The following is a 20,877-nucleotide window of genomic DNA, read 5'->3' as shown; positions in this document are numbered from 1 at the left end:
ATTTTGAGCACTTTAATGTCAATAAAAGATATGAGGACTTCATGCTTTGAGTTTATGGATGAACAAGATCTATTTTCCGTCTTGAATTTAGTGGGCGCAGCCCTATCTATAATATTCCATTGCGCTCTATAGTCCGGAATGTCCAGTAATTGGTCCACTGTAAAAAACAAACAAAACCCTAAATAAGCCAAATAAATATGATCCCAAATTTAGTGTTGAATAAGACAAACCTGACCCACAAAATGATCAAATTAAGTTTTAAAAAGCCAGCCATGTTTTGTGGACTCTGTGGTGGAACAAAAAGTCAAGTCAGGAAATATTAAAGTGAAAACATATGGATAGAAGACTTAGCTCCACAGTGCTAAAAAACACCACAAAGTGCCAAACGGTTCGCTCTTTAGCCGTAATTAATGTGTCCATTATGCTTTCAAAAGACTAATTTATTCTGATAGTATCTCAAAAATAATTTTCACTATTCCTGCTCTGGATTGAAAGTATTGAGGACGCAGCTGTAGAAGCAAACAAGCATGTCTGTGGCTGTGGTGCAGGTCCCTGCTGGGTCAGTGGTGGTGGTGTCAGACTGCAGACTGGTCTTTGCTCTAATCTGTCTGGGCTGGTGCAGCGTCAGAGTCGCCCCTGGATCTGGTCTCAGGTGTGGCTCGACCATCCGTTCACCAGCTGATCACTCGAAATGTCTCTTGTCCGTTCTCCTTTTGGGTTTATCTGCTTTTCACTTTTCATCCACTATATTGTTCATTTTTGTCCCTCGGTGTGGTCGACTTGTTCATATAAGAAGCTGTTTTCTTGATCCAAAAGCATCTTTGTAAACTTTCACCCAGACACCGTGTGCCAACGCAGCAGAAACGGCTTAATTATACCATAATTAGAGCGTTCTCTCTGACTGTGCACAAATTAAAAACACTGCATGCTCACCACCATATTGTCCCTCCATAAAAGCAGTGGATGATTCGCAGGGCTGTGACTAAAGGTCTCATCTGAGCACAGCGTGGGACAAACAGCGTGGTATCAGGCGCAGCAACATTCATCAAACAGCTGTCAGAGCGAAACCGTCATCAGGCTGTTCTTTAAGATACAGCCAGAGCCTGTTGAGACGGATAACCTACATTCAGCAACTGGAACAGTACTGTGATGTTGGCTGGTGTCAGACACGTTTCAAATCAGTGGCGTCATGTTTTGCAGAAACAAAAACCATTGTGTGGAATTGACTTTTCAATGCGCTGTCCTGCGGTTAAACGCCAACATCCCAGGTCCAGCGCAAGTGAGATAAGGCGTAAATAAAGCGGTTGGAGTCATGTGACAAATATCTCACGCTGCAGCTCCAAATGGCTTTTCCATGTGTTTTCCTTTTTCAAACCGTGTCCTGGATGATGACTGTGGACCCGCCAGGAGAGACTGGCTTCATTCATTTCTCATCCAACTGCACACCCCGATACCTTTTGTCACTCGTCGTGCAGGCTAAGAGGCGACCAGGCCTGAAAGATGTACAAATAATTGTATCATTCCCCGAATCTTGACGGTCACAAGGATGGCAACATTTTTGATTCACAAGTTCTTAGAAAAATGATAGTGTCTGACGCTAAATCAAGTAAAGGGTAGATGTGAATCCTGAGGACACTTCATACGTTCTTATGTTGACCTCATTTCCTATTAATGCTACATTGCTAAGTGGTCCTGAACGACACTGAACATGTATGGTCTCCACCCTCTTAAACTCAGAGTAAGATTCACAGTATTACATAAACTCCTAGTACAAAGTAATACACAAACAATAATCACAGCAAAAACCAGCAGGCAAGTAAATACAAGACTAAAATGGGGAGAACGTAACGGTACAAAAGGTTGCAGTTTGCAGCGCATCTTTACTCTCTTGGTGCAGTATATTGACGTTGGGAAAGTGGACTGCGTCCTATACTGACACCGAAGGCAGCCTTCAGCGTTGTTAGGTTTTCAATTGAAGCCTCCGTATATTGGAGTTAGGCAAGGCATCGCTGTACACAAAACATGTCAATGACGATAAGAAGGCCCTCAAGTAGCTGTGTGTTTCAATAACAGACTTACCGAGGACAGCCATATAAGGAGTTATTTAGCACGTGACATCCACTTGGAAGGCTCATTTTTTGCTCTATTGAAATGCGTTAACATGCAACTCGAAGGGCTGCCCTTTGCCTCAGTATAACATGACAAACTACTAACTAATTTTAGCTATGCCTATTGTAATTGCGGTCCTGTGAAGCTTCTCTTTTTGACTCACTCTTGCTGCTACTCTGACTCCCTCCACCCTGCCTGCATTCTCTTCTTCTAGCTATATGCCCGACCCCAAACTCTTTAACTGTCCTCTGTGTTTTATGTTTTCAAATGGCCTTAAATTCGCCAGGAGGATTGTTACCTCCCCACACCATATACGCTCTCTCCTCCAAGGTCTCTTGACACTGATATAAAAGGGCTCAGCGGATGTTATTGGCGAAAATCCCTCGCGAGTAATGGCTCACACCTAAACTGAAAAGGGAGGAACGAAAGGTCAAATATGTGATCACACTGCAGATAATGTTGTGGTGAAGAAATATAAAACACATTTGTGCTGGAGTCAACACACTCTCTGGAAAACTCAGCTAACATCATACTGTTCTACACGCCCTGCTGTGTGACCCATTTTATTCACTTATTTTTTTTTAAACACTATGCTTAGACATCTTTCTCAGCTGAGTGGGAACTTTTTGGGAGACATTTTCCACATGGTCTGATAAAGCAACATGGTGCAAAACATCTGCAGGCAGTGACTGAAAGTCTATATTTGGTCCCAAACTGCATTGGAAGTCAGCTGCAAGTTTGTTCCATGTAAAAATGGTTCTGATAGTTTGGGATGACAGCATCTCTTCGTGTGGCTGTTGCCAACAATGCAGTGGAGTTTATGAGAGCACTGAGCGTTTTGTTACTTCCTCAACGACATGATTGGATTATATTCCAGCTAGCCAGGGCCACCACAGCGGATGTCTGGAAGAAACGCTGCTGCTATAAACCTGAGTGATAGTCCCCTCTACTGGTGTAAAGAAGAAATAGGAACCTGCAAATGTGTTTATTATTCTAAAGCAGGAAGAAATCAAGCAGCGGTGAGTGCTGCGGACCTGGAGGGCAGGTGGGCGTGTCAAAAACAGATTTTATCTCAGAATAATACCAAACACAGCACTGCAGCAGCGTGGGGCCTGCAGCAGACCTAAGGTCCAGCTGGAGAGCTGTGTATTTATGATCCTACTTCTGATTCCAGAGGGGATTTAGAAATGATATAAACTACAATCGACCATCGTCTTGTTGGCTGAATGGGCTCTTCAACTTTGAAGTCAGCCTCACGGAATACCGCAGAAGTATCGAAAGAAAATGACGGATATTTGATTGTTTTTTAACTTCTAATACAATAATAAAGTTCTCAAACGCTGAAGAAAGATATAAGAAATTCCGAAAAGTTATTCACGTTCAGCTGCTCTGGAATGTTTTGTATGCAGGCAGGGAAGTGCAAAACACCAACTAACTTGGAGCAGAGGACAAGACTTGCTTAACTTGATGGTGACTCGATGAGACAGAACTTGTACAGTTGTACAGACTGTTTCTTGATGCGGCGTGGAGACTTGTCTTGATGGGGCAAGACATGATGATGACTTGAGTGGACCAAACAGGACTCGACCACACTGTTACATTCAACAAGACTATTACTTGACTTGGAGCATGGCGAGACGATGACTTGACCAGACTGCTACTTGACTTGGCTTGACTTGACTTGACTTGAATTCACTTCGCAGGACTTGACTTGACTTCACAGGACTTGACTAAACTTGACAAGAAGACAGTGTCTCTATGAGGACTTCAGAAATGTGACACGGTTAAGTTGTGGCAGACGATCACAGGAACAGAGGCAGATAAACAAGAAACAAAGCAAGATGCCTGGTGCAGTCAATGAAGGGATTAAAGGGGGACGCAAACAGGAAGACCAGACTAACTCCACCAAAATAAAAAAACGTTCAAACCAGCAAATGAACAAACATAACTGCAGACGCGTGAAAATTCTGTCTGTATTGTTCTGCGATATGAAAACCACGTTATGCACTCTTAAAACGATTGGGAAACCCGAAAAGAACATTTGAGCCAGGACACTTCTTGGTTGATCAAATAGAGGAGACACCCAATCCCACCGTGACTCTGTCCAAGACTGGAGCGTGTCTCATCGAGTCCGCTGCACATACGATCCTGAGCAACCTCAATCCCAGCAGAGCAAATTTACTCACGCTAAATCATTCAACAGTGTGAATCACAGCAAAAGGAAATGTGACTGTCTGAGGAAGCTAACCCCAAAAAAGCTGCAGAGGATTCATTTCTATTTAAAGATGGTGTTAGCCGGCTCGCCACAGGCAAGAAACCTTCAGTCCCAGGCAACACTCAAGCCACCGTCTCGCTTGTCTTATTCCCGCCTGGCTGCTGATTTTGGGCAGATGGTCCTTTGATCTTATTTCCTCCGAGAATTTGGCCTTTCTGCTCATCATCTGTTGTCTCACACCAGGCACACAGTAACACCAAGCAAGCAGACTCAGTGCACACCTCAACCTCTCCACCAGCTTTCTCCTGTTTTTCCGTTTTTTTTTTTCTAGCTCGCTTTCATCTTCTCCCACAATTCCTCTTGCTTCCTCTTCAGAGTCCAAAATGTCTTTCGAGTGTTGGTGAGTGTGATTGAAAGTGAAGGGAAACAAAAGAAAATATTGCGAGGTGATGAAACAGAGCTGCTTCTTGAACAGGAAACTGATGTTGACCAAAACTTGCACTCGCAAGTTTGACAAAAATAAAGAGGGAAACTCTCATTTCAACTGGCTATCAGATATCCCTGAATGCAAATAAGGCTATTTACATTCTCATGCTTTATCCCTCATATTTTAAAAATAATTACAAGTGGAAATTAATTAAAAAAAAATCTATCTAAATCTAATTAACACGACTTAAGAAGAAATGAAAGTTGCAATTGAAGAGAAAATTAAAGATTATTATTTCTTACACCTTACGTCCTTTTTTTTTTTACATTTTTTTTCATTATGTTTCAGAATCACTTTTTCCTCATATAGTGTAAGGTTGTATTCAAAATTCTCAGAATAATGTATTTTTAAAATAATAGACCAAATAAAACAAAAAATTAATGAAAGTGTTCTAATAATAACCATAAAATAATAATGATAATAATAGTAACATTTTAAATACTACTGTCTCGGGTTGTTTTATGTCCTTTTCCTTGTAGCGTTCTATAATAATTCAACACTATTTCTAAATAAATAAATAAACAAGAAGGTCTCCAGGGAAAAGGGATGAAATTAAAATCCTGTGAAACACTGCGACGACACACAGATTTAACCTTAAATGTCTCACCCGTGGATTACTGCAGAATTATAACCTGAGATTGTACAGGAAACGTCTCTGCCCCCGAAATTTCATCCTTGCGCGCTGGTGAGTGTTCCTAAGCTGAAAGACAAGAGCGCCATATCTGATTAAAGTGAAAGGGAGAGCAGCTTAATCCTCCTCGAGTAGAATTATAGCGTTGATGCTGCTGATGTAAATGAGCTCTGCGACGGCACTTCTAATCCACACCGCCATCTTCATCCCTGTTTTTAAATCGGAGACGGCTCCTTTTCTGTAAGTAAATCCCAAACATGCTCCAATGATCTGCTCACAAATGAAAATGGAGTTCCTACTTGTTGGATAAAAACATGCAGTGTCGTCATCGTTCAGCTACAATGCAGACACATGTTGGATCACATCATGAGTTGAATGTCACGAGAATGTGGTTTGTATAACTATCAGCTCTGAACTAAGACTTTGTTGTGCACATTGTACTGTGTCTTGGAAGTATTGAAAGAAAATTCATTAAAAAAAAAACAAAAACTTGTGCACACTCACAAAACCAAATTTACAAAATGCACAAAAACTATTTGTAAACAAATTCACAAATTTCTCGAAAGAAATTGACATATTCTCAAGACATGTACAAACATGCACACATTTCCAAAATCCCCAAAACAAATGTACAAACTCATGCCTATTTAGCAAATGATCAATGCAGATTGGAAAACTCACAAACAAAGCTACAAAAGGCTCAAAACTAATTTCCACACTCAAATAGTGATTCAAAGAAGTGATTCTTTGCACTCAACACTCAGCACCTCTGAGTTTGGCTTTGGACAGTTTGAGATTCTTGGCAGAGGCTTTCTTTGAGTGTGCATACGCATGTGACATATTGTAAGGCCAGCAGATGCCAGTTCTCCTGACTGAGCTGGTACTTCCTGTGACTTCATCTCGACATCACTAAACATTGGCACAGGAGATTCAGGAAGACCCTCGACAAGACCTTGCGATGTGATACTGGCTTGTACTGTCAAGCTCTGTTTAGTGTGCTGAAAAAGAGACAGGAAGAGTCCATTAGCCAGCAGACCAGCTCCCTCTGAGGGTCCTGCAGAACAGTCCCCAGAGGAGCAGGAGACTGTCCTGGGAAGCTCAAATGGCCATGCTGAGCAGGAGACAGAAATCCTGAGCCGAGGACCAAGGCAAACGCCAAATTTCTGTTTACATGCTTTGATTCCAGAGGACACCGTGTCACCGCTTGAGTAAATGATATCATCATAAAATGAATACCAAAACAGATCGGCTCGTCCAAAGATGATAGGCTCGTTTTTGTTCTTCATATCTCTCTCCCTGCGAGCAGATTGCAGCCGAGTCGTAAAAAAAATGCTCCTTTATGATATTTTTCTCTGAAGCAGCTTCCATGATGACAAACATGCTCCGGTTTGATCTCTGCCGAACGCCATTAAACTCGGAGCACTGCGGAGGGATGTCATGTGGAAACAAGAGCGCGACAGGTCTTTACGTGCGGCTGTATGTCGACGCGGCTTTTGTTTACCGCCTGCTGTTTCCAGACAGTTTAGAGCATGTGACAGCTGAATTTACTGTGTTGGGGTTGCTCAAGCAAAACAAATGATGGTCCGCGGTTCTGCTGGAGTTCATCATTGTATTGGCCACTAATGGCTTGTGACTGATGCTGGAGGAAGACCTGGAGGTGGACCTAAGTTGGATTCCTTCTCTCTCCCACACTTGTCTTCCAAACCATCAGACCGGTTTCTCCAAACTCCTGCTCCTCTGCTACACTCAGTCCTAAGCTTGTCTTGTCGAGTCCCTCCCACTGACACCCTCTGTATCATCTGCTGCGTTCCATTTGCGCTCCGACCTGGGAATTCTCCCCATTCTCAGTCACAATCCAAGATGGCATCCCTGAAACAGGAAGTTTAGAGTCAATGAAATACAGCAAACGTAAAAAAATCCAATTCAATTTTCCACTTGATTGAAGCAGAATAAAAATGAGTGAATGTATTATTTGTATAAAAAAATCTTAAAATGAAGAGGAGAACAGTGCAACATAAAAAAATATATTTTGGATTCATATGAATAAAAAAATACAAAATAATGATAGTAGAGATAATTTAAAAAATGTATGAATTAAGAAAACTAAAACAATAACTGGTTGGATTAATAGCAATAAAACCATGGTAAAACTATCAATCAATCAATTTACAGTTAACTCTGATATATGTGGTTCATATGATTCAAGGGTAAACTCCAGTCAAGACAATGATCAATACTTTATAATGATCCATTACTGGCTAAAATGCTGTGAATAAGTAGTTTATTTGAGGCAATAAATGTTCCCTAATCTAAAGTGTGACCAAATGTTTTGATATATCAGTTAAAAGACATAATCAGTCAGTGATGAATTATCGGTCTGTTGTTGAATTGATCATTAACCGAAGCCAATACAGTTCAGAATGGCAGAAACCAGTGATGACTCAGCCGCAGTCCAGTTCCCTGCGCTCCTTCCCTCTCTCCATATTTCACTGGCCTCCGCCTCCCTGGCTCACCGTGCTCTCTACGCCGACCCCGACACTCCTGGCCGCCCTCCCGCCTCTTATCAAGGTTAAAAAGTAGTACGGCTCCTTTGGTCAGACTCTGCAGCACTTTAATTTGCCTTTAATTTCATCCCACAGCCAATTACCGTTCCTATCTGTTGGGCACGTTTTCCGAATGTCATCTGAAAAGCGTTTGGAGGATTTATCTTTTGCTACTTTGCCTTACACTTATGTGATAAAGACTTTTTTACGATGAACACTCAAGGCAAACATGATTTCTCAAGCCTTTTTTTTTTTTTTGTTCTTGGCTGCGAGCTTTGTCCTTGTCGAAGGATATGAATCACGCATGTGAAGACATCACTGAAGTCGCTGGCTTTCCAGTCAATTGGCCCTTCATTTCAAAACTTTGATCAGCAGATGTGTGGAACAGGAGGCTACCTCACCCCTCCTCTTTTATTCTAGTGACTGTCACACATCTGCCTTTATCGACCAACCCTGTCATGCAATATACAGGAGCGTTGCGGGGCTCCGACAAAGGTTCCAGCGAGCACAGCTGAGTGTCACATACACTGCGCGTCTTGAATGATTAAAAAACCGAAAGCCGTCATTACGATGAAGGGATGGAACGGAGGCTGGTGGGGAATAAGTAGGGATGTGAGAATTCCTGTGGAGGGGAAGATGGTTTCAAGGCACGCTGGCAGATGAAACGGCCTGTAATTCCACCATGACTCTTCACTGTAGAGCTACCTTGGTAATCATTATTTAAAAAGGGTCTTCGCTTCGGTGCGATATGAGGGACAATAAAAAGGTTTATATTAAAGTAAATGAGTGACATTAGGGATTAGCTGTGCTCATGAAACAACCTGGATAGCTTTCACTGATTGTGTTTCCATTTTCAGTGAGCTCTGTTTATCGTCTCTGTGGACCGGGCTTGTTTTGAGGAGGGTTTTGATGAGGTTCTGTTGGAACCACCGTCTACCACTCTTACTACATGGGTTTTATTCAGTGTGAAGCAGGTCCAGGTCTGATGGCACTAGGCTGGAAAGGTTGGGAATGGTACCCTTGAGAACTGCTATGGGGCTGTAGCATGTTCCCCATTCTATTACTGCTGATCCAAAGTCAATCTTTTTAAGCAACATTTCACAAGAAAAAGTCGGAAAATGATGAAGTTGCAGTTGAAGAACTGAAGAGGTTGCTCTCTCCAGAACCCTCCAGTCCTGGGCTGTTGCTATGTCAACTGAGAGGCATGGTCTCCTCAGTGTGCTTGGGTCTTCCCCTGTGTCCTCCCAGCTGTCCATAAAGCCTGAATAGGGAGCCACCTCAACTGGAGTAGCGCTACTCTCGCCTCTGAGTCTCAAGCATCTCCCAACCCTGAGTTGTATTCTATTAACTATTTCATCCAAACCAGCTGGCTATTTCCACCATGAGCGCCCCCCCATGGATCCATTTTCTGTCCAGGACAAACCCCTTTAACTCCAGTGAGTGAGTAAGCGGAAGCAAATGAAAGGCTGGACGCTGATGGACACAGTGTCTCGCACGACAACAACTCGTCACGGTCCCAAGCTATTATTACTTTGAGCAGAAACCGGTGCCGCTCGTGTTTGCTCCAGATTTCAACAACAGTGTTTCCTGTTCATGCCGTCATGCGACCTCTTCTCTGTTAAAATCCCATGCACAACTCCCCCAGTGAACTCAGCTTATTGGAAATGACAGATACATGTGTTTTGTGCCGACAGGCTCCCTTTTCCCACGTTCAGTTTTGAGTAACCATGTGTCTCTTTTTTGTCCTCCCCCTCCTGCTTTTGTTCCCTGTTGACTGACAGCTGAGGATACGTGCGGTGGCACCCTGAGGGGCTCCAGTGGGCTCATCTCCAGCTTCGATTTGCCCAGCAGTGACTCGGCTGGCGGACTGGGCAGCAGCGGGGAGTGTAAGTGGACCATCCTGGCCGACCCCGGTGACACCATCTCCCTGGTGTTCACAGAGTTTCAGATGGAGGAGAAGTCGGATTACCTGGAGGTGGAAGGGTCGGAATCGCCGACTATTTGGTGAGTTTGGATCCCAATGGGTAAAGCTGTCTCTTTAACAGCGTTGCAATCATTGTAAGGCTGGTGTGCCAACTCTGGTTTCCTCCGACTGTTTGAGAGACAAAGGTTAACTGATGGCTCAGAGTGTCTGTAGAACTGAGTACTGGTTGTCCCCAGGCTATCACCCTGTGTAGCTGGGAGTGGATCTCCGCAACTTATTTTGGAGAATAAAGGAAGAAAAGAAAGAAAGAAGAAAGAAAATGTATGCGGGAGCATCGCAATAAGGGAAAATTAATGGCGTCTTTTGAAACGTACCTGCATATAAAAAGTAAATTCAGCGTGTAATAACACCTATTTGGTTTGTCCTTAGTGAGACACAAATGTTGCGCAAAACAATCTTCTAAACTAAAGGTTAATTTACCATTTAACTGCCCCTCACTCACAAGTATAACAACAGATATCCTAAACAGAAAGGGTGCATGATAAACAGTTCAACAGAAGATCAAAACGGACCAGAACTCCTCTCAGTCAAACGGCTTGATTTCCATGGCACCACAGCACAGACCCTCCCATGGATCCATTTCTGCAGTTTATGTCTAAATTGGCACAGTAACGTGTTTCAGAAAACAAAATGAGATGATAAAATATCAGCATGCGCTCAAGAACATTTGCCATCTTTATGATCACAGCTCTGTTCCCTTGGCAACGAGCGAGGTGTTGCGCAAGCTATTGAAATATATCTTTGGAAAATTAAATTCCAGCAAAACGCAGATTGAGTTTATCCATGTGAGCATGACTAATGAGTGCTACCATCGAGTCTAATGAGTTACTGCAGGTGACGACAACGTCATGTGCTATTCTATAACGCATATGTCGCATCCAATTGTGGGGTGTCACACTCATGAAGGCTGATGTTCACTCTGCACGTGCAAGGGATTGCTTTTGACCACCGAGTTTTAAGTACATCTGTTGTGGTTTCAGGTTTTTGACAAGCTACCTGTGGGCCACTCTGAAGCTCTTTTATTGGCTCTCTTGGAACACGGATTGCACCAACGAAACGTAATTCATAAACAAAAACATGATGTAAAGTTATCATTGGAATTTACTATCCCTCTATTTAAAAAGTTTGGCAGTTGGTCGCTCTGCCACTGATCTTTTACCAAAGTTCGATTTGAAGTTTAAAGCTCAAACGTTTACAGTGGGTAACACAAATGAAGAACATGTCCTGCTTATCATCATGAACGCGAGTACAATTGTCTTTTCATCACTATTTATTCATTTCAAACATTGCTATTCAGTTTTTATTTAAGCTATATAATCAAATAATCAACCATAATTAAAAACGAGATTTATATTTGCCACAGTGAAATGCAATTTCTAAAACCCTTGAAAGTTTCATGAACTCCAAAGCTACTTCTCCCTCCACAAATCCATCCTCATCTGATCCCTCCTCGTGCGAGGAATCCTCATTTGCCGGGTCAAAGATGTCACCCGCAGCTGCAAAACAACATCCTACGCTGATGCAGACTAGTGTTTCTGAGCCGTCTGACAGATTTCCAGGGCTCCTTGTGTTCCATACAGTAGGCGGTTGTGGTAGCGGCTAAATATACCTCGGCATCACACCGTGGTGATGCGGTGTTCCACATCTGTGAAATTAGAGTGCTGTCCTGAACTGCAACACAGGGTCGATATGCCGTGTTCGTGGCCACCGCCTATTTATCAACACAGACAAGTCCAATTCTTTTCACTGTACTGGCAGAACCAAAGTCCAGCTTATCGTTGCCGGCATCTCCTGCTAATTTCTGAGGGAGATGATGTTTGCCCTGCCTGTCTTCTCTGTGATTATAATACAAGAGTTGCACATGTTCAATGTCAGTCTGCAGTCCAAACAAGGAAATATGAATTGTGTTCCACAGCAGCGTTGGGGCCTGGTCATCCATCACGTCGGAGCTGTGTTTGAATGGAGCGTCCTGCAGGTTTATGTGTTCCTGCCAGGCCTGAATTTTAATTGGCTGAAAGAGGCTTTAATCAATCACGGCCCGATGAGCTTTGTGCAGTCGGAGCCGTCGAGGAGAGAGCAGCGAATATTGTGTCAGAGTATGAGCCAAAGGGAAGAGCGAAGTCAGGTGAAGCCAAAACTGTAAACTGTCATCATACAACCATCATTTTTCCCTTTAATTTGGCTTGGTTTCTGTCATTTTTTTAACATATTGTCCTCCTCCAGACAAGCCCGGTCCAAATGCTTTGGGGGCTGATATCACTATTATTATTTTTTTTAAATGGATTAATATAGTATATTCCCCTTTTAACTATGCATTTTTAAGAGTTGGATTTGAAATATTTTCCCTTAAAAACGTAATTACTCTTGTTGTAATACTTTCATGACTGTTTATTGTCAAACATTTCCTATCATATTCTATCTTCATCAGAGCTTTGTGGTTAACCTGAACTTTATATGTTAATTTTGATGTTCACTGGGAAAATAAATTATTGCAGGTATTATGTAAGTATAATTGTAATGACATTGAAATGTGGAAAAATAAGACGTAAAATCAAGAAATGGTTGAAGTTTTCTCTCATCAAGGTCTTGCATATCCTCCACAAGACATCTCTAGGCAAAACCTGTCATAGTTTCTCCCTGAACTAAATGAGGTTCTTCTGCCAGAGATCCAAAGGCGCAGATATAGAAAGATACTGTGGTGAGTTCAGATGATCAAGGACAGAGCTTTTTGATTGTCGGCTCCCACCTGTGTCACTGCCACGCTCAACATGCTCTCTACACCAGCAAGTGCTTCTTGCCAGTCTCTACAATCTGAGCCTCAAAGACATCTGACTGTACTGTCACTTCGAAGTGTCTAGACTGAAGAAAAGTTCTATTCAAAATCCTCTTAATTATTAATCCGGCCCTGCGACGCCGTCTGACTCAGAATGCTGTCATGATGTAGAACCTACACACCCGGAAAACTCTGATTTATTTCTCAGAGCCTCTGTGGGAGTGCTCGCCTCAATCCTCTTCATTTTCATCATCAGCCCTGGATTCGTCTGATGGATGAAATGTATCTGCTGGCAGGATGACGTTGCAAATACCTGCAGCCACAGAATATAAAAGTGTTCTTCTGTACTAACATTTCCAGCCATCCCAGACTCAAGTCTGGCCCCGGGGCCGTTAGCTGTCCTCCATCAGACCTCACACAGCCCAGAGACTCTGTGATGAAGTGTCCCCTGCAACCATTGTTGAATTTGCGATTGAGAATGAAGCACAAGGGGCTGAATGATGGATTGTTGGTGATTTACTCATGCACAGATTAAAGCAAAGTGTTGCTGACACATTGATTTAAGATGGAGTTGGGAGACACGCACGCTTGAAACGAAATCATGGCAATAGGCTTTGAGGTTTCTGTACATAGAAGCCTGACAGTCACAAGACAGGCTATGTGTTTCTGTTTGTTTTCACTGTTTGATCACGTAAGATTTCATCTTCACAAAGAGGCGCTTGTTATCAGCGGAGACCCTGACGTAGCGAATGCTAAGTGGGTGCATATTTGTGGAAAGGTTAGCGCTAATTCACCTTTAAATTCCACTACACCTTTTTGAAACAGGGCTTTTATGTTTTGAGTGTCTGATTAAGAAACATGGGAACGCTATTCCTGATGATGTACGACTGTTGTTGGTCCCAGTAATTGCACAAATGCCTTTGAGCTTGAATGCTAATGTGGCTATCTGCCGATGAAACTGGCGAGCTTCGTGTAGAAACTGGTAGTAATTAATGTATCAAGGTACACGATAAATACAAAGCGACGCTAGTGAATGCTCCGACAAATTTCTTTCATAGCAAATGACTGACAGGTGCTGGTTTGTATTTCTCTATAACTGACGTTTCATTTACAGCTTGTTGGTTTTGCCCTTTGTGTACAGTGCTGAGCAATCACATTAAAGGTCATGATAAATACCAGAAAAACTACATTTGTGGTCCTGCAGTGGCGCCTTTTCTGTCGGAACAACAGAAAGGTTTTTTTGGGGCACGGACTGACGTTGATTGATGTGCGACCTCGTGTTCACTTCCCTTTGTGTGACAACGCGGGAATCAATAATCTCATTTGCAGAGATCTGATAGAAAGTCTTGATAACAGCTTCCAACTGGTGTCGAGGAAAACATATTTCTCTCGCTGACGCCCGAGATAGTGAAGATTTTCTGCTACTTAGGATTGATTCCTCTGAGTTTACAGAGCCGCTTCCAGGTGATTGAAAAGTCCGACTCGGGCGAGAATGGTGTTTCAAAAATAGCGGCATCGGATCGTTTTATTCGACTTTAGATACTTCGATGTGTACTTTCACAACTGGCGGGCATTTATTTGTTATAAATACCTGAAATTGTGTTTCAAAATGTTTAGAACAACATTTAGTGTTGTCTCATTTTTTTTAAATATTTCCACAGAAAGCCCCAGTACTACCACTACTATGTAGCTCTATCTGCTTCACTTCACCCACACATCCACAGCTCTAAAACAAAATACATTGGTACCTCGGTTCTTGACCACAATCCGTTCCAGAAGGCTCTTCAAGAAGCGATTTGTTCGAAATGAATTGATTTTTCCCATGACAATGAAATATGAAGTATTGTGTTCCAAGCCTTAAAATAGTCTTTTGTAGGAGTGAATGTAGAGTGTCTGCTGCAGGTGCGCTGTTCCTCTATGTGTGTGGCCGCTGCATGTGGGAGGGGTTGCCGAGTGAGTGACGTCTCTCCAGAAGTGAAGAGGTGCCCGGTGCGTGTCCAGCTCTGAATGTGCGCTTCTGTGCAGTTTGGCAGTGACAAAGTCATAAACCAAGTAAGCAAGTAAAACCCTGGAGTGTGCGAGTGTGCGCTCCAGCCTCAGAGGTGTGGAGAGCGAGCACCTGTGACACTCTACCACGGTCCAGTGCGGAGACAGGAAAGGTTTTACACCTCAACATGAAGAAAAAACAGTCATGTAAATGTAGATAACGGGACACGTCTGCATACAGAGGCTGCGTTATACACAATAAGAAAGTGCGTCGTGGGTTCAACTGATCGGTTTTTTTCCGGTGAGTTCTGGATTTTCATTCGAAATCTGAAGCAAAAATATCTAGAAATTTTTGTTCCAACTCGGATTTGTTCAAATTCCGAGACGTTCGAAAACCGAGGTACTACTGTAATAATTTTCAAGACATGTAGCACACGCTTTCCACTGCTACTCATATCAATCGCCAGGGTTCCATCCAAATGTTTCGACATATGTCAGTGAATTTAGTGAAAATGTGCCAAAAGAAAATGCTATTTTATGCCTGCTGATTGTGGACAGATTATTGATATCCGTTTCCTAATTTCGTGGTATCCAGTCCAGTCATTGTTTTTCCGCAAAACCTGTTTCCGTAGCAAAAAGTAGCAATTTCCTTTTACCTCCTCCGAGCGCAACATTTTTTTTTTCTGAATTTCTAATATTTCCATTAATGTTTATTTTTGCTACTTGTGGAAATTGGAATAAGAGCGATATTTTTGTGCAATATTCTGGGCCTATATTTGCTTCGGTATTAAGAAAACGGCTGATATATCGGTCGTCCTCTTGTAGAAACCCCATAAATGAAACACACTGGGGAGAGACACAGCAAACTGAGATAGAACAACTCCCACTAATGCACTTTCATTTTCCACTGCTGCCTTTCTGATCTACATGCTTCCACATATCTTAACTTTCTGATTTCATCCCCTTCAGATCAGCCCCAACAAGTCTGAGACCCCAGTCACCCTAATCTGGCTGAAGATGAAAGGATGGATATTCGGGGTGCGGTCATCTATGATGCCACTACTTAATAGTTGATGGACTTTTCGATGGGTTACAAACAAGTAGCACTTCTATGGCAGGAAAGTTGAGTCATCCAGCCAATTTAAAGAGAGTGAGTTATTTGCTCCATGAGCGGGAGGCTTGTTCTCTATCAATTGTGTTTGCTTGCCTGTTTGTTTTCCTGGTCAAGTTGAGGCCATCTCTCTCAAAAATCTATCCATGCCGCACTTCAATTCACAGGCGCTCGATTGAATTGCCGAGCCTCCAAATGAGAACCGGGACTGATAGACTGACATTCAGCAGCAAACAATAGCGTCTTAGTGTCGCAGAGAGGCCAAAAGTTGCTTCATAATAGCTCGCAGATAAGCTGAATGAACAGGATTAATGTTAAAAATGTTTCTTTAATGGCTCAATTTTGGCCAATTAAACATGGCCGGCATTCAAACGCGGGTAGCAGGGCTGCTGTTCAGATAAAGGGAGAGCAGCGTAGGAAGGCTTTGGTATCTTGGGTCGTGTGGCTCACACGGGTTACATTTATCTTTTAATCATTTATTTACTTACAGTAAATAAGTCATCAGTGTTATCTGCTCATTTAAGTTTTTAAAAGGGTTGAAAAGCTTTTTTTGTTCAAGTAGAGAAGAGTTTTGTATTGTGTTTGTCAGAAATTAAGTATGCCAGAGTCTGTGAGGGGGTCACTGGGGTGTAGGCTCTGTGGTGGTTCAGGCTCCCCAAGGGACAAGTTTTCTGACATGCCCTACATAGAGTTGAGCACATCCCTGGTTGGCATCTCTCCTCAGGTCCGTCCCCTGTCAGTCAGGCAGATACTCTACTGGAGCCTCCATGTCAGGAGTCCACTGGGCTTTTCTGAGATGCGGTATGTGGGACAACACGAGGACACGCATGGCGTGCGGCAGGTCGAGGTGACCTAGGCAGGCAAACCAAGGGGAGAGCTTCTTGGCTGTGTTCCTGATCTGCATATCCCAAATCACCCAAAAGCCACGTCGTGTCCCAAAGACTGGACAGGAGATTGACGGCAGTCAACAGATTCTTAGAAGCTCTCAGTAAGCCTGTTGTGCTGTTGGTTGTAGTGGTGTATCTGAGGCTAAAGTTAGAACAGGCTTCCACCACCAACTGAGTTGGTGGCTCTAGCAGAGGTGGGTAGGTTTTGGTTCTTGTGCTATGAAGTAAAAATATAAACGATGAAGCAGTTGCCTTTTTAATGAACAAGAATTTGTTTTCCATCTATGGAACCATAACACGTGCGAGGGTGGAAAATAGTTCTGCGGTCCTTCCTCTCTAATAGGATTTTTGCCTCTCCCTCAGCATGGATGTTCTTGCTCAACCAACTTTTACTACCTCTCCCATGGTGCATTTAGGGCTTCCAACAAACTGTTGATATACGGCCGCATTAGAGAGTATGATCGGGTGAGTGGGTGAAGGGAGCATGGCAGCCTCCTTCCTGCTAGAATTAATAAGTCCCAGCGCCGTGTAACCGCCGTGGCCCCACTTGCCCTTGGGGCCAGAGAAAGAGCTGGAAGACTTGACTTCGAAAGGTGAACCTCAGGAATGACGTGATCAATTCAGAGAAGATCCATTTAAACCTCCCACATGAGTCCGATAATGTATGTGAAGTGATAACAGGGCGAAAGCATCAATAAGTCAGTGCCGATGTAATCTGCTGCTTTGGTTGGTAGATCCTTGTTGTCCTGGAGAAACATTTCAATTTAACGTTAGGTTAGTAGGTTTTTTTTTAGCCGGATCATAAATTCTGGAATAAAGTCGATGACATATAAATGGAATTTTCACTGGAAATCATTCAGTTATCTCAACTGTTGCTGCTGTGGCAACTCGAATTTCCCCACTGTGGGACAATAAAGGATGTCTGGATCTAATCTGTTTATCGCTGAGTTGGCAGTTTTATAAGTGGATGAAGCGGAGGACAGTAATGCTTGGTTTCTTCTAACTTGTGTGTTTTGGATCCTAATGAAATATAATAAATATAATAGCTATGCTACATTCTACCCAAATAGCACTGTGCATCTGAAAGTTAGGGAGCTGAGGGATATATCAACTTGCCTAAGATCAGATAAGAACATGTCTCACTATGGAAGAGATGTGGCATGTTTCTTTAAGTGAAGGGGAAAACTACTGCTCTGCTAACAGTTGGGATTGTAGCATGGCGCGGTCTGAAACTTCTGGGCCAGTGGCACTTGTGTGCAGTGACTTCCCGATTCTACTTCCTGCCATCCAGCGGACTATAAACAAAGAAAGAAAAGGTGGTGTATTGGGGGACCTACATGTGAGGTAGTCCCAGGTTGTGTGTGCTTTGTTTTAATCTACAGTTCAGAGACCCTGTGCACCTGAATCGATCCAGTGATCGATATAACAAAATGGTTTTCAAATGCTCGACAGCAAGTTGCATTTACAGCACAAAAAAAAAAGTGTTTTATAGCTGAACCTTTGCACGTCTAATTACCCTGTCATCACTGATGGTATCATTCCTGATGACTTTTCATATATTGGTTCTGGCAGTGAGAGTGCAAATGAGCTTTTAGATCACACTCTGCTATTACGCTCAACAGGCAACAAAAGTAATGTCCTTTTTAATTATATCTCTATGTGCTCTTCAAATGAGCTGGATATCCGCGTGTGATTTAAGAGTTAATATGTGGCATTAATAACGTGTGCTTGAATTTATGCCTGATAATAACCAGAATAGTCACAGCTTCCTTCAGGTTGGTGAATTAGCCGCGGTAATGGCAGACTCTTGTAAGGTTCTGAACTGTGTGGGTGTGAAATTTTAATTTGACCCACCGGGAGTAAGGAGGACGTGTTGTTGTCATCCACTACTAAAGCTAAACTTGTACATTTCCTGCTGCGGATTAATCCTGTTTTTGTTCCGACCTGACGCGTGTGAAGGCGTGGATTATATTCCATCATCTTTTACAGTTGTGTGTGCTGCTCTGTGGTTGTGTGGGAGGCGGAAGAATGGTGCGGTGCGATGTAAATCAGCGACGAGGAGTATTATTTGGGCCGTGACTGCGTCACTGGAGATGATAAAGGTGGAGAAGTCTTTCATCTGTCCATCAAACATATTTTTTCTCCGCACTGCAAGACTGGAGAATTGATGGCTGAGGATCAGACAAATCACTGAGCGTTTAAGCCTTGTATTGCTAAACCGGATCGAAGAAGCTACATGAATAAGCCTTGTCTGCATTTTCAGTGATTCAAGTTGAGAATGAGACAACATAAATTATAGCCTTCAATTGAAAGTGTGTTTCCAGGTGGACGGTACGGAGCTCTGGTCATGACGGCATCAGCACTTCACCAGTTTTCTGTTGGAGTCTTAATGTAGTCTTAATGTAGCAAAAAAAAGATAAAATAAAATAATATATTTATATGTATGTATGTGTGTATGTTTTTGTATGTTTGTGTTTTTGTGGGAGGAAACCGGAGTGCCTGAAGCTAGGCAGGCTTTACGCCTCTGTGTTGCCCTAGATTTAATCCGTGTAGTGTATTTTAATTTCTAGCCTGGAGTCCTCACAATTTTCCCAAACCGGAGTTGTGCTTCGAATGCTTGACCCAAAACCACCCTCTCATTCTTAACAGGCTAACTGGGGTGAACATCCCAGCGCCGATCATCAGCAGCAAAAACTGGCTACGGCTGCACTTTGTGACGGAGAGCAACCATCGCCACAAAGGCTTCCGGGCCCAGTATCAAGGTAAGGCGTGATGAATGAAATTGCAAATCAAGAAGGAAGCACTCGGCGGAGCACACGCAAAAAACACACGGCAATTACAAAGCATGTTTTTGATCCTTGTAAAGAGAATATTAAAGAGGGTGATTACCACCCACTCGGTGGAGGACATGCTGACTTCTTATGCTTCAGTCCAGCCACTTCAAAGAGCCTCGCTCCGCTCGTGTTTGATAGACAAACACTGGACACTTCCATCTGGCAGCAAGTCATTATTCTGACATTGCGCCTCGACGGCGCTGCAAATCCTCTGTATATACTATACCATAATGCCTGGCCCCGAGCCAGATACGAGACCTGCAGGTCCATAAAGAAATGAAGTAGCATGTGTGGCGCCGGAGTGATAAATGCTTCAGAGTAATTGCTAGGGAGCGTGGAGCCTGACAACTCAGAGGTGGTGAGCACTGGCGTAGATGTTATGCACCAGTTTGACAAGTGGGAGCCAGCATCACCACTGACAGGCCATGTAGCTGCCAGCTAAAATCCTCAGTTTGATCTTTGAATGAAGCCTCCACATGTCACCGCTGCTACTTCAGTCAGCCTTGAGTCATGCAAGTCACCGAGGAACTGTCTTCACACTTGAACTCCATCAATCGCTGTAACCACAAAACAAAGTCATTAACTTAACAATTCCAAATGAGCCGTTATGTTTGTCGCACTGGCAGTGGATGAAATGATAATTATGCAGTGATTTTCATTTGCTTGTGTCGTACTGGTGTGTGTGCACGGTAGCACAGCAGTAATCATGTATGTTGTCTCTGCGCTGCCTCCTTCACCACTTTTCAGTTGAAGCGTCAATATTATGACAGCCTCGTTCATCACCTGGCTTTCTGTGTGCACCTCTGTGTGTCATGAGTGGCTTTATTTCTCCGTCTTTTTGTCTCATCTGTGGGTCCTCTGCGCACATGAGAGATGATTCTGTCGAAGGAATTCTAATTGTAATGTCTTGTAACGGACTAGTTCAATCATATCGTGGTGAGAACTCAACTTGTATCTTCTTCCATCTAATGAATTCTCTCTGTTGCTCCTGACCAGTGAAGAGCTCTGGAGAGCTTAAATCCAGAGGCGTAAAATTATTACCAGGAAAGGACAACACTAACAAACTGTCTTTGAGTAAGTCTTTGATTTTATTATGCAACTGTGCTTCCTTATTTTGGACCTGTTTCGTGTGCTTGGCTCTCGTCTCTTCTTTGCAGCAGTCGACCTTATGTCATTGTTTTTTTTCCCCCGCTTATGACCTGTTTGTTTCTTTGAATTGTTTTCCCAGGGACAAAAAAAGCAGAATGGAAGTTAGAAGTTATTGCTTTGATGTTATCAGGCTTGTGCAGCGCATCTTGTCGTGATGAGATGTGCAAC

General features: G+C 43.0%; 1 protein-coding gene across 4 annotated transcripts in view; it reads left to right on the top strand.

The window, feature by feature from the left end:
- LOC128746586 (CUB and sushi domain-containing protein 3-like) overlaps nucleotides 1–20,877 on the top strand; it is a 237,853-nt gene that overhangs the window by 47,800 nt on the left and 169,176 nt on the right. For all 4 annotated transcript variants that reach the window (XM_053843734.1, XM_053843732.1, XM_053843731.1 and 1 more), the window contains 3 exons: nucleotides 9,767–9,989; nucleotides 19,376–19,488; nucleotides 20,557–20,634. In XM_053843734.1, coding sequence (XP_053699709.1) covers nucleotides 9,767–9,989; nucleotides 19,376–19,488; nucleotides 20,557–20,634 — 414 coding nt within the window. The remainder of the gene's footprint in view (nucleotides 1–9,766; nucleotides 9,990–19,375; nucleotides 19,489–20,556; nucleotides 20,635–20,877) is intronic.

This window comes from Synchiropus splendidus, chromosome 15, assembly GCF_027744825.2.
Source record: "Synchiropus splendidus isolate RoL2022-P1 chromosome 15, RoL_Sspl_1.0, whole genome shotgun sequence".
Lineage (NCBI taxonomy): Eukaryota > Metazoa > Chordata > Actinopteri > Syngnathiformes > Callionymidae > Synchiropus > Synchiropus splendidus.
The sequence above is the reverse complement of the archived record's forward strand: the minus strand, read 5'-3'. Positions and strand labels throughout refer to the sequence as shown.